Raw genomic sequence first — 26837 nt, 5'->3', positions numbered from 1 at the left:
GATCAGTGATAGATGGAATTTAACCCTGATGAGTGTGAGGTGATGCACTTTGGAAGAAATAGTAAGACAAGGGTGTACTCGATGAATAGCAGGACAACAGGAAATAGAGGGACCCTGGGGAGTTTGTCCACAGATCCCTGAAGACAGTAGGACAGGTTAAGAATGCATATGGGAAACTTGCCTTTAACAGTTGTGGTATAGAGTATAAGAGCAGGAAGGTTAGATTGGAGCAGTACAAAACTTTGGTTAGGTCACAGTTGCAGTGCTGTGTGCAGAAAGGATGTGATTACAATAAAGTGGGTGCAGAAGATATTCACCAAAATGTTGCCTGGGTTGGAGCAAGGTAGCTATGAAGAGAGGCTGGATAAGCTCGGGCTGTTCCTTTAGAGCAGAGAAGACTGACAGGGGATCTGATACAGTGTAGGAAAGTGTGGTAGAAAGAATAGAGACTATTTTCTAAATGGGAAATTTGCTTTGGAAATCTGAAGCACAAATGGTCTTAAGAGCCTTAATTCAGGATTCTGTTAAGTTTAACATACAGGTTAAGTTGGCATTTGGAAAGGCACATGCGATGTTCACATTCATTTCAAGAGATTTCGAAAACAATATCAGGGATGTACTGCTGAGGCTGTATAAGGCTCTCATCAGATCACATTTGGAATATTGTGACCAGTTTTGAGCCTCAAATCTAAGGAACGATGAGCTGACGTTGGAGCAGGTCCAGAGGAGGTTGACAAGAATGTGATGATATGGAGGTGCCGGGATGAAGGGCTTGTCGTATGTGGAGTGGTTGAGGACTCTGGTTCTGTTCTTGACAAAGTTTCAACGGATGAGGGGGTATCTTATTGAAACTTACAGAATACTTACAGACCTGGATAGAGTGGACATGGAGAAGATGATTCCACTAGTAGGAGAGACTGGGGCGTGAGGGCCCAGCCTCAAAAGGGACAACCCTTTAGAACTAAGGTGAGGAGGAATTTCTTCAGTTGGAAGCAGGTTATAACTTATTGCTGTAGAAAGGTTTGGAAGCCAAGTCATTGAGTGTATTTAAGACAGATTGAGAAGGTTATGGGAGGAAGGCAAATGGGATTGAGAAACACATCAGCCATGATCAAATGGCAGAGCAGAGTCGACGGGCAATATGGCCTAATTCTGCTGCTGTATTGTATGGTCTTACAATTAAGATGTACCTGTACAAGATTGAGGGGCATGGTAAGTGTGGATAGAAAACAGCTATTTCCTTTGCATGAAGGGTTAGTACCAAGGGGTATAATTTTAAGGTTAAAAGGAGGAGAGTTAGAATGAATCTGAGGAAACAGTTATCATCCAGAGGGTGGTGAAAATCTGGAATACACTTTGCTGGAGTATAGATGAGGAGGAAACCCTCACAACCTTTAGAAAGTACTTGGATGAGCACTTGAAACGTTGTTACATTCAAGGCTGTGGGCCAAGTGTGATTAATGTGAATTTATGGTAGTTTTGTCAGTGCAGACTTCATGGGTCTTCTGAGGCTCTGAAAGGCTCTAGTTAGGCCACATTTGGAGTATTGTGCATAATTTTGGGCCCTATATCTCAGGAAGGGTGTATTGGCCCTGGAGCGTGTTCGGTGGAGGTTCACGAGAATGGTCCCAGGAATGAAAAGCTGAACATATGAGGAATGTTTGATGACTCTGAGTCTAAACTTGATAGAGTTTAGAAGGATGAAGGGGGATCTAATTGAAACATACAGAATACTGAATGGCCTGGAGAAAGTAGATGTTGGGAAGATGTTTCCATTGGTAGGAGAGACTAGGACCCGAGGGCAAAGCCTTAGAGTAAAGGGAAGACCTTTGAGAACAGAGATAAGGAGAAACTTCTTCAACCAGTGAGTGGTGAATATATGGAATTCATTGCCACAGAAAGCTGTGGAGGCCAGGTCATTGAATATATTTAAGACTGAGATAGATAGGTTCTTGAATATCAAGTGTTTTGGGAGAAAGTGGGAGAAGGGGGTTGAGAAATTTATCAACCATGATTCAATAGCCTAATTTCTGCTCCTATTGGTCTTATTGGCCAATGAAGTTTTCTGCTCAATATAATTCTATGACCTGAAACAGAATTTGTCTTATTCTAGGTTATCATGGCAATTAGTCACATCTCTTGTCCTTACACATAAAATCCCTACAATGTGGAAACAGGCCAGTCCGCCCATCAGGTCCACACTGACCCCCCAAAGAGCATCCCAGCCAGATCCATACCACTTCCCTGCGGGGAGAATGTGCAAACTCCACAGGGACAGTCACCTGAGGCCGGGGTCAAACTCTGATCCCTGCTGTGGTCAGGCAGCAGTGCTAACCGCTGGGCCACTGTCCTGCCCGTGTTGTACCACACCAGGTTGGCATTACATTTTCAGGAATGCCTGATGCTACTTCTGATGACAGCTTTTGTTCCCCAACTGGCATTTTCCTAACTGTCTGATGGCTTATGGTTACTTACTGATTGATATTCCAGATTTATTTAACTGAATAACTGTCTTCTCAAAGACAATCTAGAATGGGCAATGAATACTGGCCTAACCAGCAACACCTACATCATATGAATAAATAAATTAATAGAATTTGAATTCAAATATCCAATTTATCTTCATGTAGGCTTTTGGTCACTCTTAATATTCCCTCTATTATCTTGGTGTTCATTTTCCACACGCTTTTTGTGTAAAGTGACCTGTAATATCTTTATTACTTAAAAGGCATTTATAAATGGGAAAGAGATTTTTTTTAATAGCTCTTTCACTCTGCTTCATATGTCTGTTTAGAGATTCATGGAGATTTATTTGTGCAACAGTTATACGAAAGGAATGCATCTTTTGGTTTCTCAAAAAACTCCATAAATGCAGCAATGAGGAATATTCATGTTGATTAATGTTTTTATTCAACTGTCCGGCTTCCTTGTAATAAAGAAAATCCCTTGAGACTTTTCACCATTGTTAAACTGTCTATAAATAAAGTACGTAGTTGATGGACATATCTGAATCAGCACAGAGATCTGTAATAATCTTATGGGACTCCTGACCTATGCAGAAGATGTGCTGGAATATTGTTTTCACGTTATTTATCATGATTATCCTCCCCAGCAGGGGAAATAAAGCTTGTAATTTTCTCTTCTTCTGCTTCTACATTAATTTTCCTCTTTCTGTCAGGGTGTTTATTGTTTTCCTAGTTGCCATCAGTATATTGTGGATCCCTATTATCCAGACAGCTAACAGTGGCAGGCTCTTTGACTACATTCAGTCCATTACAAGTTACCTCGCACCACCAATCACTGCACTTTTCGTTATGGCAGTATTCTGGAAGAGAGTTAATGAGCAGGTAAGAACCAACGTCATATTTTCAGGGATACCCGGTGCTACACCCAATGACAGGTTTTATTTCCCAGTTGGGAATTTATGACCCAGTTGAATTGTTGTGACTATCTGACTGCTTCTTTACTTTCTGATACCGGTGTCATAATCCAAAATGTATTCATTTTGCCTGAATTCAAGTTCTCAATATCTCGTCAACCAAGCTTTTGGTCACTCTTCTTAAGGATTCCTTTATTAGCTTGCAACACCGGGGGTGAGAGCTGTTGCAATTGCTGTTTATAATATTCTAATAATAGACAGCCTGCTGAAGGTATCTCTAAATCTTTACAGATGGTGGCTGTCAAAATATATAAAGGCAAGGTGTTTACAAAAGATTGCCTCAACAAAAAAGCTGCTCAATGGCACATTTATTTCAGCAGAAGAATACTGAGGTTCTAAAGCAGCAGTGTCTTCAACCAACAGGCCAGTATACAACCTCATGGGTTCAGCCAGGTGACAATTCTTCAGATGCAAGTACAGGCATTATTGGAAGGATTTTTGATGTGTGGCCAGTACTGTGTCAAGTTCCAATTCGTTTTCATCCAATTCTCTAATTCTAGAATGAGGGGACACTGTAGGAGGACACTGTGTAGACCATTTAGGACTGAGATAAGGAAAACTTCCTTCACACAAATGGTCATGAACCAGTGGAATTCTCTGCCACAGAAGGCTGTGGAAGCCAAGTCACTGAATACATTAAAGAAAAAGATAAATTTCTAGATTTTAATGGATTCATGGTTATGGGGAAAAAGTGGGAAATGGTATTGAGATAGATGATCGGCATTGATTCATTTGAGTGATGGAACAGGTTTAAAGAGCTGAATGGCCTACTTCTGCTCCTAGTTTCCAGGCTTTCAATGTTTCTGCAAGTACAGCAGACTTCAGCGTGGGTTTCTGTCAGGTGCTCCTGTTTCGTCCCACAGCCCAAAAATGTGCAAATTAGATGGATTAACCATGTTAAATTGCCCATAGTGTCCAGGAATATGCAGCCTAGGTGGATTAGCCATGGGAAATGCAGGAATGCGGTGAAGCGGAGTGGTGGGGAATGGTTCTGGGTGGGATGCTCTTCGGAGGGTTGGTGTGGACTCGATGGGCCGAGTGGCCTGCTTCCCAGCTATAGGAATTCTATGATTCTATGGGGCAAGGACTTTGCTGGTTGATCAAATATTCCAGTTGATCAAGAGATCTACATAATCAATGTAAAAACACACAGTCGTGTAATGCAGGAGATGTACACATCACCGTTATACTTTATTCCCAGTATAAAACACTTAAATAATAATGCAACTTTGCCTTAAATAAACTTAGTAGCAGAGAGCATTCTCACTCGCACCCTAAACTGACTGCTCAGATATCAAGGAGATCGCAATAATATAGTAAGCTTCCAGTATTTGAGATGTATACTTTTTGCCAGTGTATCGAGAGTGTCAGTTCACAAGGTGCCATTTGAAATAAAGATTGTTGTACATACTTTCTGATATCTGTCACTGAGAAACAATAATGAAGGCCCTCACTGTTTTTTCTATTTGTCCTGATAGCATTGAGCTTTACTGGGATGGTTCCATTCTCACACAACTGGAGAACATGGATCTGTCACCCAGTTTCTCTTTGATGTATGTTAAACCAGATTGTAAGTTGTCAGAACAGTATCCACAGAAATGTACCAGGAAAATTTCACAGGCTCCTGCCAGTGGGTTTGTAGGGTGGGGGTGCCATGAAATTCCCTGGGTGGCCTTTCCACCACCCCCCTAACCATCCTGGCGTGTCTGGAATGTTATGGTGAACTGAGCAAGACCGAGGCTGATTCATCCACCGTTGCCAAAGTTGAAGCCCTCTAAGTGGGCAAATAATGGAACACCATCACCTCCAAGTTCCCCTCCATGCCACTCACCATCCTGAATTGGAAATGGTCCTTCACTGACACTGGGTCAAAATTCTGGAATTCCCTCCTTAATGGCATTGTAGATCAACCCACAGCACATGGTCTGCAGCATTTCAATAAAGTAGCTTACCAACATCATCTCAAGGGAAACTAGGGATGGGCAATAAAATGCTGGCCAGCCAGTGATGCCCACATCTCATGAGTGGATAAAAAAATGAACACTTAAAAGGACGTCTGACAAGTGGGAGGTGTTCAAGAGTGTGATGACAAGAGTTCAGAGGCATTTTGTTCCTGTTAGAGTGAAGGGTAAGGCTGGTAAGATTAAGGAACAATGGATGAATAAAGATATTGAGGTTCTTTTCAAGAATAAAAGAGGATGTTATCTTAGATATTGACCACTTAGTTCAATTGAATTTTTTAATCAATATAAAGAGCGTAAGAGCATTCTTATGAGAAGGCAAAGAGGGCATATGACATAGCCTTGGCAGTTAAGGTTAGGGATAATCCAAAGAGATTCTATAATTACATTAAGAGCAAGAGGTTAACTAGAGAGAGGGTAGGGCCTCTTAAAGATCAAGGAGGTCATCTTTGTGTTGAATCCCGGTGATAGGAGAGATAATAAATGAATATTTTGTCAGTTTTTACTGTGGAGTAGGAATTGGAGGATAGAGAATGCAGAGAAATAAACTTTGATGTTTTAAAAACAGTTCACATTACAGAAGAGGAAGTTCAGGAGGTCTTGGAGAATATAAAGGTGGATAAATCTCTAGGATCTGATCTAATGTATCCCAGAACATATGGGAAGTAAGAGAGGAAATTACGAGACCCCTTTCAGAAATATTTGCATCACCTATAACTACAGGTGAAGTGCCTATTGACTGGAGGGTGGCTAATATTGTAACTTTGTTTAAGAAAGGTTGTAAGGAGAAACTGAGGAATTAAAGACATGTAAATCTGACTTTGATTGTGAGTAAATTGTTGGAGGTGATTATAAAAGGTAGGAATTATGGACATTGAAAGAGACAAAAATTGATTAGGGATATTCAGCGTGGTTTTGTGTGAGGAAAATTGTGTCTCATTACCTTGATTGAGTTTTTTGAGCAAGTTACCAAAAAGATGGTTGATGGCAGAGGGCAGACATTGTTTATTTGGATTTTAGTAAAGCCTTTGACAAGGTTCTGTATGGTAGACTAATTAGTAAAGTTAGGTGACATGGGATTCAGGATGAGCTAGCCAATTGGAAACTTAATTGCCTTAATGGCAGGAGACAGAGAGTAATGGTGGAGGGCCACATTTTGGTCTGGAAGCCTGTGACCGGTGATGTTCCACAAATATCAGTTCTGGTCCTCTTGTTTGTCATTTATATAAATGATTTGGATGAGAATATAGAAGACATGGTTAGTAAGTTTGCAGATGACACCAAAATTGGTCACATAGTAGACAATGAAGAAAGCTTTCCAAGATTACAAAAGGATCTTGATAAAATGAGTCAATGGGTTGAAAAGTGGCTGATGGAGTTCCATCTGAATAGATGTGAAGTATTGTTTTTCGGTATAACAAATACAGGTAAGACTAATACAATTAATGGTAGAGCCTTGGGTAGTTTTGTGGAACACAGGGATCCAGGGGTGCAAGTACATAATTCTTTAAAGTTTATGTCACATATAGGGCTTATGCCCGAAATGTTGACTCTCCTGCTCCTTGGATGCTGACTGACCGGCAGTGCTTTCCCAGCACCACGCTCTCGACTCTGATCGCCAGCATCTACAATCCTCACATACAGACAGGATGGTTAAAAAGATGTTGGCACGCTTGCCTTCATTGCTTAGTCCTTTGAGTATGGGAGTTGGGACATTATATTGAGGTTGTACAGGACATTGGTGAGGCCTCTTCTGGAATACTCTGCCCAGTTCTGGTCACCCAGAAGTTATAGGAAGGATATCGTCAAGCTGGAGAAGCTTCAGAAGAGCTTTACCAGCATGTTGCCAGATATGGAAGGTTAAGTTATAAAGAAAGGCTGGTTAGTCTGGGACTTCCTTTACTCTAGCATGGGAGGTTGAGAGGTGATCTGATAGAAGTCTATAAGACAAGAAGTATAGATAGAGTTGACAGTTGTTGTATTTTCCATAGGATGGGGAATTTCAAGACTAGGGGGCATGTTTTTAAGGTGAGAGGAGAGAAATTTAAAAAGACATAGGAGGCAATTTTTTTTATGCAGAGGGTGGTTCATGTGTGGAATGAACTTGCTGAGGGAGTGGTGGATGTGGGTACAATTAAAATTTTTAAAATATATTTGTATGGATACATGCGTTGGCAAGGTTTGGAGGGATATGGGCCAGAAGCAGGCAGGTGGAACTAGTTTAGTTTGGGATTATATTCAGTGTAGAATGGTTGGACCGAAGGGTCTGTTTCTGTGCTGTATGACTCCCAAGTCCTGTTTTCTGCCCAGCCTTAATTATGAAGTTGATGGGAGGAGTTCATGGGCAGGGGACAGGGCTCCCTGATTGGCCCAGGTTAATAACCCCAATCAAGGATCTTATAGTCAATAAGGCTGACCTGGTTCCAATCACTACAACAAGTTTTAACATTGTTTATCTATAACACACAGCCTAAATACAGACCTGTGCTAGCATTAGGTTTTCTCCCACAGAATTATGCAAAGGATAATATCTCCAGTAACACAGTGCATTGACAATATTAGTCCAGGTTGCATGAAAAAGGATAAATATAATGACAGGATGGTTTGGGAATTGGATGCTATTTATTGAGGGTGTTGGGGATTTATCCTCCTAGCTCCTCAGATGCCTTTACTTCATCTTTTAGGGAAAGCAGGCTATATTAAGTGTCACTCAGTTACGCAGGGCTCAGCAGCTTTACTGCGGCTGGCATTGCCCCCATCCAAGGCCATGTATCAATGTTGGATCTGAGGTCCCAGGTGAGTGATGGCAGAGGTGGGGAGGATACAGGTCAGCAGTGAGGGCCGGCAGTGGCTCATTTGGCTTCTGTTTCCCCCACCCCCCACTCCCACTACAGGTTTAATCCCAGCAGTGACATGCTGTGGCCCCTAAGTGGGAATTAACTAGCTAAGTCGGGCAGGAGGCATAAGGTGCCAAGGCCCCACCTGCTACCTTCCTGCCACACTCACCTCAAGGGGAGGGCATTGAATTTGCTTGACTTAAAATCCTTCATAAACCTATAAAACAGGAATATTTCTATTTGGAACTGAAATAAATGAGTAGCACTATGGCAAGTTGTATATTGCTGTGTTCCTTGCTTACATTTTGTGCGTACTGGAAACATAAAAAGATTAATTATTTTCACTGCAGGTTGTTATGGTTACTTCCCTAATGCAGTGTCTGTGATAGTTGGATTCTGAATTGACTTGCTGGAAATAATCGGCAATAAAATTAATGGAACACGTTTGTTTATGTCGCAGGGTGCTTTCTGGGGCTTGATGGCAGGACTGGCTGTGGGATTAATTCGAATGATCGTCGAGTTTGTTTATGAAGTTCCATCATGTGGTCATGAGGATCACAGACCTGACATCCTCAAGAACATGCATTACCTTTACTTTGCCTTGGTACTGTGTGGATTTACTGCAATCATTATCGCTATTGTCAGTCTATTGACTCCACCAATTAAGGAAGAAGATGTAAGTAATAGGTATTCACCAATTAATTGACCTTTTTAAAGAAACTTTTTAAAAAATTACATTTACATAAAATTGACTTTTCTGTCTCTAAAGAATATTCCAAATTTCACCTCTTTAGTTGTTTACATTGAAAATAGGAGCAGCAGTAGGCCGTTCAGCCTATCAAGGCTGCTTCACCATACGATATGATCATGGCTGATCATCCACATCAGTACTCTGTTCCCACTTTCTCGTCATCCCTTTGATCTCTTTAGCCCTAAAAACTCTATTTACTCCTTCCAAAACAGAAAATGCTGGAAAATGTTTAGAGTCTAACAAACATCAGCTCTTTTCTTTCCTTACAGATGCTGCCAGACCTGCTGAGATTTTCCAGCATTTTCTCTTTTAGTTTCAGATTCCAGCATCCGCAGTAATTTGCTTTCATCTATCTACTCCTTCCTGAAAACATTCAATGTTTTGGCCTTAACTGCTTTCTGTGACAGAATTCCACAGGTACATCACTCTCTGGGTGATGAAATTTCTCCTCAGTTTAGTCCTAAATGGGTTACTCCATATCCTTTAAATTGTGAACTCTGGTTCTGGACTCCCCAGTCATCAGAAACATCCTTCCTGCATTCCTCTTAGAATTTTATACAAGACCTGTTCTCTGCTCTGCTTTGTCCCTGCCTGCCCTGACTGTTTGACTCACCTTTGTTCTCAGCTGTACCAGTCTCACATTCATCTCTTTCCTCACTATCTCCCTGGGTCCCACTCCTTAATAGTTTAAATCCTCCCAAGCAGCTCGAGCAAATCTCCCTGCCCGTACATTAGACCCCTTCCAATTTAGGTGCAATCCATCCTTCTTGTATAGGTCACTTTTACCCTAAAAGACCTTCCAATGATCCAAAAATATGAATCCTTCTCCCAAACACCAGGTTTGGAGGAAATGAGCAACAGGGGGAGGTTGACTAGGCTAGGGCTGTTTTCCCTGGAGCGTCGGAGGCTGAGGGGTGACCTTTATAGAGGTTTAAAAAATTATGAGGGGCATGGATAGAATAAATAGACAAAGTCTTTTCCCTGGAGTGGGGGGAGTCCAGAACTAGAGGGCATAGGTTTAGGGTGAGAGGGGAAAGATATAAAAGAGACCTAAGGGGCAACTTTTTCATGCAGAGGGTGGTACGTGTATGGAATGAGCTGCCAGAGGAAGTGGTGAAGGCTGGTAAAATAGCAACATTTAAAAGTCATCTGGATGGGTATATGAATAGGAAGGGTTTGGAGGGATATGGGCTGGGTGCCGGCAGGTGGGACTTGATTGGGTTGGGATATCTGGTCGGCATGGACGGGTTGGACCAAAGAGTCTGTTTCAATGCTGTACATCTCTATGACTCTATGACCTGCTGCACCTGAGTGCTTACTTTCTTCCACTGGTATACAAGGGCACCCAGCTCCCATTGTACCACCTCCTTTCTCAATCTGTCAACATTCAGATAATAACCTGTTTCCTATGTTTGCTATCAGAGTGATTAATCTCACATTTATCCACATTATACTTCATCTGCAATGCATTTTCCCACTGACTCAAACTTGTCCAAATTACCGAAGCATCTCTGCTCCTCCTCACCACATCGCCACCACCTTTTTCCAGCTACTATTAGTTTGGAAAAAGGGTCATGGTCTTGAAACATTAACTCTGTTTTCTCTCCACACATGTGGGCCAGACCTGCTGCATTTCTTCAGCAATTTCTGTTTTTGTTTCAGAATCCCAGGATCTGCAGTTCTTTGTTTTATTTTCCCGTTTATTCCTATTCTTTGTTTCCTGTTTGCCAACTAACTCTCTGTCCATGTCAGTACATTATCTCCAATCCCATGCATTTTAATTTTACATTCTAATCTTTTATGTGGAGTCTCATAAGCCATGAAAATCAAAGTAAACCACATTAACTGTATCCCCTTTATCAACACTGTAGGTCATATCCTCAAAAGATTCCTGTTGAGTTGTCAAGCATTATTTCCATCTTGTAAATCCTTGCTGACTCTGTCTGATCCTGTCACTACTCTACAAGTATTCTGCTATTAAATCTTTTATACAAAGCTCTAGCATATCCCTTGTTACCAATGTCAGGTTAACCAGTCTATAATTTGCACTGTTACCCATGTTTGAATCTTATCCTTGAATTTTCTATTATTTCCTGTTCTGTTTTTTTTTTGCTTTTGCCCTTGTTTACCTCTCTTCTGTCCCCCTATCCAGATTTCCATCCTCCTGCCATTTTAGTTTAAATCTTGTGATTTACTCTTTTAAGAATTTGGATTTGGTTTATTATCCTAATTTACTTATGCAATTCAAGAAACCAGTAAGAATGTGCAACTTTGCAGTCTTACTATTTCATGCTCTACTGGTTTTTAAAGCTTGAGTCGGGAACCAGCTAACCATTTTCACTTGATTGATGTCCTCTACCACACATTTTAACCTTGGTCTGCATCATTTAGAGCCTACACTTAGACTTTTGTATTCGAAGAGAACAAGTTCCCTTTTCATTGTTTTCTGTATTCCACAGCATTTCTGTGTTTGTGTGTCTGTGTGTGGCAGACAGACAGAGCCTAGTGAGCTTGATGTCAGTGATAGGATGGTTATTACAATCTTTCCTAAAACAAGTGTTGGTGTCATTAACCATTTCAGTGAGAAAACATAATTAAAACTAGTTTGCATTGATTCCTAAAGTTATGGCATGATTGAACCAATCTTCACGATTTAAAAGCAAAAGGAAGAACCGATAATGGCTACCCATATGGGTCTGACATAGATAGACCCTTCGAAGGCCTCTATTAAGGTGTCATGTGAGAGAGACATAAGAATGATCTGAGCATGGGGGTGGGTGGGCACACAGCAGGATTACTGGAGTAAATCTATAGTTTAGCAAACAGTGTTGGAATTTAAGGGGAATTATTTGGAGTGACGGAAAGTGGAAATAATATCCCACAAGGATCTGTTCATGAACCACTGTTCAACCGTGTACATATAAACAATCTGGGGTTACTGGGGAAACATCCATTTCAAGAGGAGGTGTGTTTCGGTCTGTGCAGAGTTAAACCCTTTAAAAGTGACTTTGGGTTGGAGTCCTGACATCATCTTGTCTGTTTGTAGGTTTCTACCAGGTGCAGCTCAGGAGCTGCCATTTTAAATGTTGTAAGCAAATCAGGCTGGAGCTGGGATTATAGTTTTTTAACTCATCTGATATTCTGATGGAGCCAGCTAATTAAGTAGTGGTGCAGAGGGATAGCTTAGTATGTTAGTATCATTATTCATTTTCAACGAAGTTTTTAATGTTCAGCCATCTTTCTCAAGACTAAATGATGTAAAGACATGAAGCATTTAAAGTATTCAATTTGGACTTAAGTCTGTAATGCTGTGTATTTCATGAGAATTTGCTTGAGCAATGGTACGTCAGTGGCTGAGGTGAGACTATGCAGTGGTTTGATCCATTGCAAAATGATGGTATAACAAGAAACAATTTTTTGAAGACAGAGGTCCATCCGAAGGTACTCCCACTTGGCTGGGAATGAAGGCTGTTTCTAGCCCTGCATGTGAATGGAACCATGTCACATGTCCTGGAAGTACTGTCTCTTCAGGTCTGGAACAGTTTGGCTCTCAGTTGCTGGACAAAGCCTCTGCTGTAGTAATGATGGGCAGATCTGGGTCATAATGAGTCATTATTTGAATTGACATGAGGTTGATTTGTTCAAATGATTTCCATTGGTATTCATCCTGATACCAGGCCCAGTCCTGTTTAGGTAATTGCTGTAGTAGTTTGCTCACCTACACCAGACAAAGAACTTCCATATCTGACTGACCATGCTATAAATCATTGAATCTCCATAATACAGCAGGGAAATGGGAAGTCCTTGATGGCTTTTGACTTAGGCGGATCAACTTTGATGCCTAATGCATGGATGGATATGTCTGAAAACATTGATTGTAGGTTTAGAGAGCTCACATTTATAGTTAAATGAGTCCTATGTTCTGCAAGCAACTTGACACCAATGCACCCGTGTATCTTATTCCTGCACAGTGGATCCATGGATAAGGAGCTTGTCCAATGGCAGATAGCTCCTTCCAACCCCTTCAACATGCTATTCATGGTTCATTGAAAAATGTCCAGGACAGATTTGGTTCCAAAAGCCAGCCAATTGAAACAGGATCTAAAGGTAGCTACCATAAACTACTGTTCATGTCCGGTTTAGTAAAAACTGAGCTCTTTGCAAGCTCCAGCAGGGTTTTATCCACAGGAGTCCCTGTGGTGTGTCTCCCTTTCAAGGCTTTCTTTAAATGCAGATATGGAGTGAACCAATGGACTTGAGGAAATGAATGATTCCTGAACACCACCTGATGGGTTGTGCTAGCAGTGATATTGCCTTCAGTACAGACTGATACAATTCCTCATATGATCTTCTGTACAAGCGGGTGTGGAACCTTCCTTGAGATGAACAAGGAAACTTGTTTTTCCATCACGTCTTAATGTAATGTGATAAGGTGGGTTCAGTTTCCTCAGATCCATGAATTGTTGGGGAATTCTGATTGGAATTGTGCTAATTTTCCCCTTGACTTCACAAGGCATCCAACTTGCATATGAGTTGGAGATATGAGTACACTCTCGGGCTTAGAAACATGAGAATAGGAGTACGCCACTCAGCCCAGCTGGTCCACACTCCAATTTAATATGATCATCGCTGATTGAACACATCAATTCCTTTTACTTACACACTCTCTATAATACTTTAAAACATTGGTAATTGCAAATTATCAAGATCTACTTTAAGCATATTCAAAGACTGACCTTCCACAACTCTCAGGGCTAGAAATTCCAAAGATTCACAACCCTTTGAGTAAAAAAGTTTCTCCCCATCTCAGCCCTATATGACACTCCCTTAATTTTAAATTGTGTCCATAGTTCTAGACTTCCCAGCCAGGTGGAGTATCTTAGCTGCACTTTAGAAACTTAATAATGAACAATCTTATGAATGACAGTGTTTGTGATTTGTCTCCCATTATACTAGAGGTAGCACCACTTGTCACTTGACCTTCAGCTGAACGCCTCTTGGGCCAAGAGGTTGAATGGCGTGGTCTTCCCTTACCACAACGGAAATATGAGATAATGTTACACACCACCAAAGTATTTTGGCTGGTACTATCATACTTCTCTGAACGCTGGACTGAATCAGGTTGAACTTCCATTCTTTATTTCGCTTAAAATGTGAGCCTACATGTCATGAGTTCTATTGTTTCCACTTCCCGCTGACCTTGGCCAGTTTTAATATCTACTAGGAGAAAGTGAGGAGGCCCTGTTTGGGTCTAGCTTTCTAAGGTTTGCTTCAAGCTGAGGTTGTCTGCCCTGCGTTCAAGTTTGCTTGTTGCTGGAGTCTGTCTGCACTGTGTTTTCAGGTCCTCAACCTGTTCCATTGGCCCAGCCTATCTCCTGAGACTGCCTGCTCAGATCGCTGCTGGTAACATTTGCCTTTTTCATCTGATTGCTGATTTTTTTTCCTTGTCCCACAGCCTGCCTTAATTTAAATTTCATGGCAGTACCAGGCGCTGCTGGGTTTAGTGCTCATTGTGTAGAGGAAAGGTTTCTCAATTTTACAGTGCTCACTCTATTGTAAGCATGCTCAAAGATGAATGGGGAGCAGTCTTGGTTAGCAGAATGTTTTGTTAACCACACATTATGTAGAGAGCAGAGAGAGAACCGAGCATGACCATCTTGAAGGCCTTCCATACACTAAATATTATGTGATCTGATGTTACTGCCAGTAGTGTTATCAGGAATCCCATTGATAAAGTCTTCCCTTATACTACATTCATTAAAATGTATGGATGGATATAGATTTATGTTTAAACAGTTAGATGCATCAAGCATTTACAATACAGTTCTACAGATTGGCAGCTTCAGGCCTCACAGACTAGAGTTATGCTGCCACCTGTTGGTTATATTCTACCCCGTACAGATCATTTTTTACAATTGATCATTGACTGAGAGATACTTAAGGTTCTGTGAAGCCACTTCCCAGGTGATTCTGCATCTTCTGGCGTTTGTGCATTTGAGAGTTAAATTGTAAAACTATATTTCTTTTGGATTCATCTTCAACAGAAAACACTTTGGCATCAGGGGGTGGGAGTGGGGTTGGGGCATGTGACCGATGAGAATATCAGAGAGAATCTATGACATTAGAACAGTGCGATGCTCTTAGAACGAGAAAGTGGCTTTGGGAATAATGAAAAAGATCCATTTTTATTCAGAACCACCGTTCCCATGATTCATATGTCGGCTGTCTGGTAACAATTCTGAGTTTTTGCGGTTATGCCTCCAATTATTTGGGTTGTGCTTTCTGGGCTGCATGTAGACAGCATGGACATATAAATTAAGAGCAGAAGTAGACACTTTGGTCCCTCCACCTGCTCTTAAATAAGATTATGACTGATCTGATTACTCGACATCCTGCCTCGACCTTTCCTTATTTACCTACCTCTATTTTAAAAATACTCAAGGACTGTGCTTCTGCTGCTTTTTGAGAAAAAGAGTTCCAAAGACTCATTACTCTCTGAGAGAAAACAATTCTCCTCATAAATGTCTCAAATGAGTGACCTTTTTTTCTAATCGGTAACCCCTAGTTCTAGAGTCTCCACTAGAGGAAACACCATCTCTACATAAAACATAGAACATAGAAGAATACAGCGCAGTACAGGCCCTTCGACCCTCGATGTTGCGCCGATCCAAGCCCACCTAACCTACACTAGCCCACTATCCTCCATATGCCTATCCAATGTCCGCTTAAATGCCCATAATGAGGGAGAGTCCACCATTGCTACTGGCAGGGCATTCCATGACCTCACAACTCGCTGAGTAAAGAACCTACCCCTAACATCTGTCTTATACCTACCCCCCTTAATTTAAAGCTATGCCCCCTTGTAATAGCTGCCTCCATACGTGGAAAAAGATTCTCACTGTCGACCCTATCTAAACCCCTAATCATCTTGTACACCTCTATCAAGTCACCCCTAAACCTTCTTTTCTCCAATGAAAACAACCCCAAGTGCCTCAGCCTTTCCTCATACGATCTTTCTACCATACCAGGCAACATCCTGGTAAACCTCCTCTGCACCCGTTCCAGTGCCTCCACATCCTTCCTATAGTATGGCGACCAAAACTGCACACAATACTCCAGATGCGGCCGCACCAGAGTCTTATACAACTGCAACATGACCTCAGTACTCCGGAACTCAATTTCTCTACCAATAAAAGCCAGTACGCCATATGCCTTCTTCACCGCACTATTTACCTGGGTGGCAACTTTCAAAGATCTGTGTACATGGACACCAAGATCCCTCTGCTCATCCACACCACCAAGTATCCGACCATTAGCCCAGTACCCCATCTTTTTGTTACTCTTACCAAAGTGAATCACCTCACACTTAGCTACATTGAACTCCATTTGCCACCTTTCTGCCCTGTTCTGCAGCTTATCTATATAAAGCTGCAGAACATCTACCCTATCAAAACCTCTCAGCACCTAATGTTTTAATCAAGTTGCCACTGACTCTTCTGAACCTCAGCAAACTCAAGCATAGCCTGTCCAACCTTTCCTCAAAAGACAATCAACCCGTTCCACCCATTAAACTCCTAAACCTTCTCTGAACTGCTATCAATGTATTTATATCTTTCCTTAACTATGGAGTCCATTGCTGTACACAGTATTTCAGATGTGGTCTCACCAATCCTCTGTGTAACTGAAGCATGATTTCAGTATTTAGTTTCTCTCACAACAAATGGTCACGTTCTATTAGCTTTACTAATTATTTGCTGCACCTGCATCCTAACCTCTTTCAATTCAGGCAGTAGGACACCCAGTCTCCTCTGCACCTCAGAGCTCTGAAATCACTCACCACAGATAATATGCATCTGTTTCATTCTCTGCCAAAATGACAATTTCACAGTTTCCCACATTATACTCCTTTTACCATATCTTTGCCCACTCAGTTCGCCTAACTATCTCACTTTCCAACTGCCTAGTGTCCTCTTCACAATTTACTTTGATACCTATCTTTGCAAATTCAGCATTTTATGCAATAATTTTTTATATGGCACCTTATCAAATGCCTTTTGGAAAGCTAATTGCAGACATGCACTGCATTCTCCTGATTTCATAACACGTTACTTCTTCAAAGAAACTCTCATGAGTTGTTTTAACATAATTTCCCTTTGATAAAATCATGCTGGCCCTGCCTGATCACATTAAACTTCTCTAAGTGCCCTTATTTCTTTAATGTCTTTTATAATAGCTTCTAATATTTTCCCTGTGACAGATGTTAAGCAAACTGGCTGTGGTTTCAGGCTTTCTTGCCATGCCTTTTTAACCAAAGGAGTTATATTCTCTATTTTATAATATATTGGAATATTCACAACAAAACTAGGGAGTTTTGGAGAATTAAAACTAGTGCATCAACTATCTCACTAGCCACTTCTTTGAAGACCCTATGATGAAGTCCATCATATCCCAGGCATTTGTCAGCCACAGCTTCAGCGCTTTCTCTTTTGATTGCAATTTTCCTGAATTCCTTCCTCCCTTTCTTTTGATGCTTTTCATTTACCATTTCCTTATTTCCCATTATTAATTTCATAGACTCACTTTCTATAGGACTAACATCCTTTTTGTTAACTCTTTATAAACTATCCTATTGTAACCCTACAATCTCTTTCTAGCTAGCTGTGTCTCATACTCCTATTAATAATTTTAAAAACACTCTGATAATACTCCAACATATTCCTTCATAATCATTCAGTATGGAATCTATTCAAGCCGTGAGTAACGTGAGCTGTGGTGGGATGTGTGATAGAATCGGGTGAGATGTTTGGAATTATCTCGCCATATCTTGTTTGGTTTTCCCAAGCAGCATAGCAAGAATCAGACTAGGGAAGAGCAAGTTTCCACTGACAATCATTACTGCATATTAAACACCTTGTTAACAGTTCAGCTTGCAACAGGTTGTGGTCTTACCAAACTCACCATGCAAATTAGCCATTGGAAAAACCCAACTTGGAAACTAGAGCAGACCTTTGACAAGTTAAACTCATCACATGCTCCAAATGACCTCCATGGTGGACACTGGGCACCAACATCCCATAGCAGGCTCCATAGCCATTAGCCTCACATGCCCCATTTCCACAAACAGTGGCATCTGACATGTTTAGAAGTGGACTGAGAGTAGCGTGGATCTTGAAGCTGCTCCTGAGATTGCAGTTTGTATCTAGATTTCTTGCAGTTATTACATTTCAATGGTACACGATTTTTATTTTGATTCATTTTTGATTCTTTCATAGTCAAAACCACACAAAAAAACACTTGTGCATGAACTTCCAGAGGAAGTGGTGGATGGGGATACAGTTACAAAGTTTGAAAAACATTTGGATAAGTACATGACTAAGAAATGTTTGGAGGGATATGGGCCAAGCACAGGAAGGTGGATTAGTTTAGTTTGGGATTATGGTTGGCATGGACTGATTGGACCGAGGGGTCTGTTTCCATGCTGTCTCCTGGCACATTTTCAATCAACTTGTAGTTTGCTTCTGCATTTTGATGCTGTATTTCAGGCAGCATCAACACCTGTCATTGTAATACTACTCTAAGGACACTCTGCATTCAGGGACACACAGCCAACTCATAGACAGGAGCAGGCTGCATTTCAAGGTTCTTCACTCTCTGACATGGTGCTAATTCCCTCTGAGCCTACATGAATGCTTGCAGGATTCCTGTCCTGCATTGCGTTGCCTGTTTGCAAATTGCTCTATGAGCCAGGGATACCAGGCTCACATTAGTGCAGTATTGCCATGTTGGTTAGAACAGATGCAAAGCCAGGAGCTTGCCACAGGTTCAATGAGAAATCTCGCAGGATTGGTGATATCGAAGTTTAGGGTGGATAAGGAAGATGTTGCATTAATTTGAGAGAGTGATAGGGTATGATCCTTGGTGTGAGGTTTGTGCAGTTGCAGAGATAGAGTGAGTTTGAGGTATCAAAGTAAAGTGGTGGCAATTATGGCAGAGCAGCAAAGGCATTGGCTTCATACCTACAGCACTTGGTATTCTTCCAGATGGTTGAGACTGCTTCAACCGAAGTGATAATCTGGGATCAGACTGCTATGGTTGGTATCCTGGCCCCTACTGCAGGTCTGGGGAGGGAGAACAGGATGCACCATCCTTTCCAGCAGGAACTTCAGGACTACGCCCACACAGAGGGGCACCAATTACCTCCTGTTAACCATGCTGTAGCCAAATGTTAGGAACTGTGCAGGGCAGCTCCGGATGGACAGTCTTGGAGCACAATGGGCTTTTAAACATGGCACTCGTCCAAGGATGCCAGAGTTCAGTTATCTTCAATGAGTGGTGGTTTGCTTGGGAATGGCGCATGGCAGGATGGAATGGGAATTGATGCTCACTGTGAGGGCTGAAAAGCTAATTTAAGTGATGAGTTTGGTATGATACGTGAGAATCATAATGTTCAGCATTACGATGAGAATCACTCCACCAAACCAATTATTCAGCCCTGAATCTTTCTTTGCTGTTTTATATATTCTGAACAACCATCTGCACTACCAGCTGTCTTTGCACGATTATATGTTTTTTCTTTAAAATTTGATATTATGTTCAACCTTTCTAGTTAATCATGAATGGTGGGTCTTTCCCTTCGTATATTTCCTATTCGTTGCAATTTTGTGTATTCTGAAAAATCCACTTAAATGTTTCCCACTGAAAACTTGACCTATTCCTTAACGTAATAGTTTGTGGGTCTGTTTTATGTCCTTTATAGTCATCCTTATTTGGGTTTAAAATGCTAGTCTTGGACTACTCCTCTCCCCCTCAGAGTTAATATAAAATTCAATCATATTATGGTTGCTCACTCCAAAGGGTGCCTTCACAGTGAGATTATTAATTAATCTTATCTCATTCCATAAACTAGGACTAGTAAAACCTGCTTTCAGGTTAGTGCCAAAATATGCTGTTCTAAGAAACTATACTGATTATTCTGGTCTACATGTAGACAAGTTCTGGGAAGGTCCATTATTTCATCCTTTACATTCCATACAAACACGTGGTCAGTGTTAGGGGAGTGGATACTATTCCCACAAGTGACTTCTTGCCTTTATCGTTTCTTAACTCTCCCCAAACTGCTTCAGCATCTTGCTTTCTTGAACATAAATCATCCCTCTTTATTGTAGTAATACTATAATTAATGAGCAGAAAATTTCTAAGTTGCTTTCTCTAAAGGGAATTGATGAACTGGCTGGGTTTTTAATGACAGTGACCAGCATTAGGCTAGCTTTTTTTAATTCCAAATTTACTTATTCCATTTAAATGTTGCTATCTGCCATGATGGGATTTCAACCTATGGCCCTAAGACATTAGCCTCTGTCCACAATGTGGACACTCACAGACAGTGCCTTCAGTTCTGTCCTGGTATTATTTGTGTAACCTCTAGCTTTATCTATTGGTTCACTTTCAGATTTGTTCTCTCCATGCCAACCTGTCATGGTCTGTTTATCATTTTTTTAATATTAATACTGTTCTCTCTTGCATTTTCTGTACTCTGTGATTTACTATATCTTCCTAAATTTGATCTCTTCACCTAAGTATTTGATTTACAAGCTTCTCTACTCCCTAATTATGTGGCTACACTCCAGCATGACTCAGGTATATACCATCACAGTGATTCAGCCCCCACTTTCCTTAATATTATGCCCCATGACCCAGAACCCACTTCTAGCACACCAGTCTTTGACCCACAAATTACTTTATTTGATCTGATTAGGATTGCACCAAGTGGTTCTTGCTGGACTGTTAATCTATATACCCAGGTAATGTTCTGGGGATGCTACACGAGACCTCATATTATTTAATGAGATGGAGTTCAAATCCTGTCAAAGCAGATAATGGGAATTTGAATTCAATAAAAAACAGGAATTAAGAACCTAATGATGACCATGAATCCATTGCTGATTGTCAGGAAAATCCCATTTGATTCACTCATGTCCTTTAGGGAAGGAAACTGCCATGCTCACCTGGTCTGGTCTTCATGTGACCCTAGACCCTCTGGACAATCAGAGATGGACGATAAAAGCTGGCCTAGCCAGTGATGCCCACATTCTGTGAATGAATGATAAAAACATTGCACTTGGCTCAGATAATAATCTGGAGGTCCTTATCTTTGAAGTTCTGCTTCTGAACTTGTGCCACCTCCTCATATTTATTCTAGAGAAGCTTTTTTTTTTGGTCTTGTCTATTTATTGGTAGCTACATGGACCACGATGACTGAACCCTTCTCCTCCCATTGTTAAACTCGTCTCAGATCTTGAATGCCTGAACTGGGGAAGCAACGCTGACTTGTCACCTCTCACTCATTACTGCAGAGTTATGTGAATCCAGCTCACTACAACCGCAATATTTCCTCTTTACTCCTTCTACTTAAATGGCTTTCTGCACCATGATACTATGGTCAGGTCGCTCATGCACCTTTTAGCTCCTATTCTCATCTACGCAAGCAGAATCTCAAACCTGTTGGGACAATTATGAAAGCTGAGGCTCCTCTGCTATAGCCTCTGGGTTCCATAACCTGCCTCGCTCACAGTCACACTCTCCTGTCCCCGACTACTGGTTAATTAGAAAAGCCTACCCTAAAGGTTGGACCGCCTCCTGGGAGAAAAATGTGGTAACATGGCCTCCAGCTCAGACACTTTGAGTTGAAACTGCTGTATCAAAAAAACTCTTAGTGCAGACGTGAATTTTGTTTTATGAATTCATGAAATAAGAACCTCATTGGCTGAACCAGCATTTTTTTCCCATCTCCAATTGCCTTGGAAAAGATGGTAAGGAATTGAATCACTTGTTGAACTGCTACTATCTTTGTTTCATGGACACCCACAGAGCTTTAGGAAGAGAGTTTCAGGATTCTGGAGCTGGGTTGTTGCGAGAGTTGTCAGGAGTTTAGACAGGGGCTTGCCTATATCCAGTCCCTTGATCTACACAAATCAGTGCTGATGTTGTAGGAGCCTTCCACATCCCTATCCCCCAAACCAACAGATACACTATAACACTGGTTTTGCAGTCAGCTCTTCCTTGTCCTGGCTGGAGCTTGGAAATTACCCTTAACAGATCCTTAAGAGGCCGTTAATTACTGTGATAAATAGTAATACCTGTTATTTTTCTCCCAGTCCAACGCAATCACAAAGTTATATGTGGCCAATATTTTGCCAACGAAGTTTGAGCACACATCTTCTTAATATCGTGCAATATTTACAATAAGAAAAGGTACTCTGCACATATGATTGTATGTCAGAGAGTAATTGATTGCAATAATTTATATTTTTAAAGCTGGTCCGGTTAACATGGTGGTCTAGACATGAACAAGCACCAGTTATTAAATCAGATGATCCCTGGATCCAACAAAGGACAGTTGAGAGTAATGATGAAGTACACTCAGTTAAGGAGGATAAAGGACAACATGAAACAGGTAAATGAGAGATGAGTTTCTGAAAAAGGGCCAAAATCAATGGTATTGACACATACTAGCTATTAGATATGCTAGTGGTGGTTTTTCCAGTAATTCTAGTCCAATTAGGACATGTATTCTCTGCTAACTGATCTACAATGTCAGTGATCTGCTCTTCAAATCATCTACTTTCCATCTAGATTCACTATAACTATAGGAAGAGACTGAGAAGGGGGAAAGTGGTCTGAACCAAAAGGTATAAGGTTAGAAAAGAAAGAAAACAGTAAGAAATATTGCAAATTGTTAAAAGAAGTAGAAAATAAAGTAATTGATGTTGTTGACTTGCTTGCTGAGTTGTTAAGTTGTTTGCGGACATTTTGTCACCATACTAGGTAACATCATCACTGCACTTTCAGTGAAACATTGGTGTCCTGTCCTGCTTGCTATTTGTGTGCTCTGGTTTGCTGAGGTGGGTTCTATCATTTGTGATTTTGTTTCTTAGTGGTTGGTATATGGGGTCTAACTCTCCATGTTTGTTAATGATGTTCTGGGTTGATTGCCAGTCCTCCAAGAATTCCATGTATGTGTCTGTTTGTCTTATCCTAGGTTGGATTCATTGTCCCAGTTGAATTGGTATCCTTCTTTGTTTGTGTGTATGGACACAAGTGATAGTTGATCATAGAGTTAGATCCCATATACCAACCACTAAGAACCAAAACCAGAAATGATACCACCCACCTCAGCAAACTAGGATACATAAATAGCAAACAGGACAGAACACAAATACTTCATTGGAGGCACACTGATGATGTTACCTACAACAGTGATGAAACATTTGCAAACAAACTTACCAGCTCAGCGAGCAAGTCAACAGCCTCATCCACAACTTGAGCTACAAATCTTCTCAAGAACTTTGAATAAAGTAATTGTTAAAAGAAGTCGGGAACTCGGGCATTTTAGATTGAATGTCAAGGCCAATGGAAAATCTGGGATCTTAGTGAACAATTGGACTAAAGTGTTCTCCTCAGCTAATGAAATATCAAGATTGAGAAAGATGAAGCAGAATGGGAGAGGAACAGGAATAATCAATATAAAATCAGAGTAGGATAGGTGAGATTGAGAGACAGAGAAATAAGGTGAAAGGGAAAGTAAGAGAACAAAAATAAGATATGACACTTTTTTTAGATTCTCATGTGGGAATGAAATTGCTGTTCCCTTTCTGATCCCTGGAGAGAGAGATTTGCATTAAGAAGGTATTCATGCAGTTAAATTCCAGGACTAACTTTCTGTGTCAAAATGAGCAAGTTATAAGTAATAATGGAAATTCTTACAGGTATGATGTTGTTTATTTGAAGCAAACAATATAGCGTTGAACAAACCAGTAAATTCTGGAGATTCATAAGTTACACTGCATCATATTTTCCTGAACTTGCTGAAAGTTTTAAGTACTTAACACCTTAAGTGCTGTAAGCTGCAGGGCAATGGGCGGTGTGCTGGAAGATGGAATTAGAAAGGGCATCTGAGTGTCTTTGGGTCAGCAAGGACAAGATGACAAGCTGAATAGCTCCCTTCTGTGCTGTAGCATTTTTACAGTTCTAACCGGTCCATGTGTAGGTCACCAAAGGACATATATTTCCAGTAAGATTATTGCTGACCCCCAAAATCCATTCAGCAATATGCTTATTTTGAGAAAGATTGTTTTCAACACTGCTTGTTTATTACAATTAAAGCTGATTATTTTGTTTAATCTTTCTGTGTTTATTTCTGTTAAAACAGTGGAACCACCCCAGTGGAAAAAAATATTGTTTTGCTTATGTGGGTTCAAGGTACAGCAGCAACCTGAACTCTCAAAAGAAGAAAGTGATGCCATCCAGGCAAAGTTAACCAGCATTGAAGAGAAACATTTGTGGCGACAAGTGTGTAACATAAATGCTTTGATCCTGATGGCAATTAATATCTTCTGCTGGGCATATTTTGGATAAAAAAAGTGTTGGGATCTTAATTAGTGCAGGATCTGTTTTATATCTCATTGGTGAAGTAAGTGTTTGTAGCAATACATTTATGAAAACTCTTGTGAAAGCATTCATTTATATATTACTGATTGCTGCAGACAAAATCCTGTCTTCTGTGCCAGACTCTTCTGCCAGCTGTAAAGAGACACTTTGTTGAAATAAATAGGAGCATTGCAATAATAAAACTAAGAAAAAGTCAATTAAAGTAATTCCTTTAGGGGAATGAAAGATTACTTGTCAAAGTCATGGACGTGTACAGCACGGAAACAGACCCTTCGATCCAACTTGTCCGTGCTGACCAGATATCCTAAATAAGTCTCGTCCCATTGGCCAGCCTTTGGCTCATATCCCTCCAAACTCTTCCTATACATATATCCATCCAGATGCCTTTTAAATGTTGTAATTTACTAGAGACCGCCACTTCCTCTGGCAGCTCATTCCATGCACGCCACCTTCTGCATGAAAACGTTGCTCCTTAGGTCCCTTTTTAAATCTTTTCCCTCTCACCTTAAACCTATAGAGGTGCCAGTCTTGGACTGGGATGGACAAGTCAGAAGTCGCACAACATTAGATTATAGTACAACAGGTTTATTTGAAATCACACAACTTTTCAGAGCACTGCCCCTTCGCCAGGTGCAGTGATTGAGCAGTGCACACAGACACAGAACTTATAGGCAGAGAGGTCAAAAGATCATACAACTGGTGTGAATTCAGTGTCAGATAACACGTCTCTGCAAGTGACCAAGCATGTTAGACGGTGTTTATACAGTCAACGTCAGTGCTATGCTGTCATGACAAACAGGCAGAGCAATAGGAATATACAAAAGGGGATATCTCAGGTCAGACACTAAATTGTAGGTGTGAGGCTTTGTTCAGAACTTGTCTCAGAATTTTAATGTGTGAGAATGAGAGAGACAGAGAGAGGGAAAAGAACCTGCAGAAATGTATTATCTGACATTCCAGTTGTATGATTTTTAGATCTCCCTACCTATAAACGCTGTGTCTATGTGCACTTCTCTCTCATTGCATCTGATGAAGAGACAGTGCTCCAAAAGCTTGTGTAATTTCAAATAAACCTGTTGGACTATAACCTGGTGTCATGTGTCATCTGACTTTGTCCAGCCCAGTACAGTTTCTTTCCACATTCTTTTCATTTTGATGTTTTGAATTTAAATTTCACCTTTTGTATTTTATTTAATTAAAATTGCCAGCACACACTTCTTCCTCATAAGTTATTTTTAAAATTAGCCACTAAAAGACCATTGTTTTATTTTTAAAAGTCAGTAAGTCATTAAAATTTCATCTCATCAGGACATAATTCAAAAAATTGTTTGGGAACAGAGAGTTTTGAGCTTTATGTATGCACATCATTGAAGATATTGGAGTGGTTTGATAAGGTGGTGAAAGAAATAGGGACTATAAACTTAAGAGGTATAGATTAAACTTTATAAAGTACTAGTTTGGCCTCAGCCACCCAATTTTTATCTAATTCTGGACCATGCACTTTAGGAAGCATGTGGAAGCATTGTACTGGTTACTGAAAAGGTTTGTGAAATTGTTCAGGTTTGTGAATAGATTGGAGAAGATTGGACTGATCTCCGGAGAGAAAGTTGAAATGAGATTTGATTGAAATGTTCAAGGACTCTTGATAAAATAGAATGGAAGAAATTGTTCCCACCAGTGGGAAGATTGAAAACTGGAAGACGTGTAAGCGGATTGGGAAAAGAGCCAACAATGGCGTGATGGCAGTGAGATGGGAATTTGTCATTGTCCCATGGGTCCTGGTGTTGAGGCAAAGTGCTGGTCCTGACCCCATTCCAGTGTATGCTGGAACCATCGCAGCAATTTTACCCGCGCAGATGATTAGGAAGTCACCCAATTATAGATAATGACCTGCTTCTCAAAGCTCCCAGCCTGATCAGAGAGCCAGCAGTTTGAAAGTCTTGACAGCATCACTGATTATGGAAACCATTGCTGAAGCCTTGAGGAGAGAGAGAGGGTGTCTCCGTTGTTGAGGTGTCTTTGAAGGAATGCTGAGAAATCTTTTGATGTTGTGGGCAGCACGGTGGCACAGTGGTTAGCATTGCTGCCTCACAGCGTCAGACACCCGAGTTCAATTCCCGCCTCAGTTGACTCTCTGTGTGGAGTTTGCACATTCTCCCTGTGTCTGCGTGGGTTTCCTCCGGGTGCTCCGGTTTCCTCCCACAATCCAAAAATGTGCAGGTTAGGTGAATTGGCCATATTAAATTGCCCGTAGTGTTAGGTGAAGAGGTAAATGTAGGGGAATGGGTCTGGGTCAGTTGCGCTTCGGTGGGTCGGTGTGGACTTGTTGGGCCGAAGGGCCTGTTTCTACACTGTAAGTAAACTAATCTAATCTAAGTTTCAGCTGTTGGATCCCAGCAGCT

General features: G+C 40.9%; 1 protein-coding gene across 1 annotated transcript in view; it reads left to right on the top strand.

Moving 5' to 3' along the window:
• The window catches only part of slc5a9 (solute carrier family 5 member 9), a 104296-nt gene extending 79283 nt beyond the window's left edge, over positions 1-25013 (top strand). Inside the window, exons 11-14 of the mRNA XM_043699241.2 lie at positions 3179-3347; positions 8698-8913; positions 22303-22441; positions 24197-25013. Of these exons, the coding sequence (XP_043555176.2) occupies positions 3179-3347; positions 8698-8913; positions 22303-22441; positions 24197-24402 (730 nt within the window). The 3' untranslated portion in view covers positions 24403-25013. The remainder of the gene's footprint in view (positions 1-3178; positions 3348-8697; positions 8914-22302; positions 22442-24196) is intronic.
• Positions 25014-26837: the final 1824 nt, after the last annotated feature.

Source organism: Chiloscyllium plagiosum, unplaced genomic scaffold (genome assembly GCF_037043375.1).
Source record: "Chiloscyllium plagiosum isolate Xiang-an unplaced genomic scaffold, Cpla_swu_hap1 HiC_scaffold_9, whole genome shotgun sequence".
Classification (NCBI taxonomy): domain Eukaryota; kingdom Metazoa; phylum Chordata; class Chondrichthyes; order Orectolobiformes; family Hemiscylliidae; genus Chiloscyllium; species Chiloscyllium plagiosum.
This window is presented reverse-complemented; position numbering and strand designations above follow the sequence as displayed.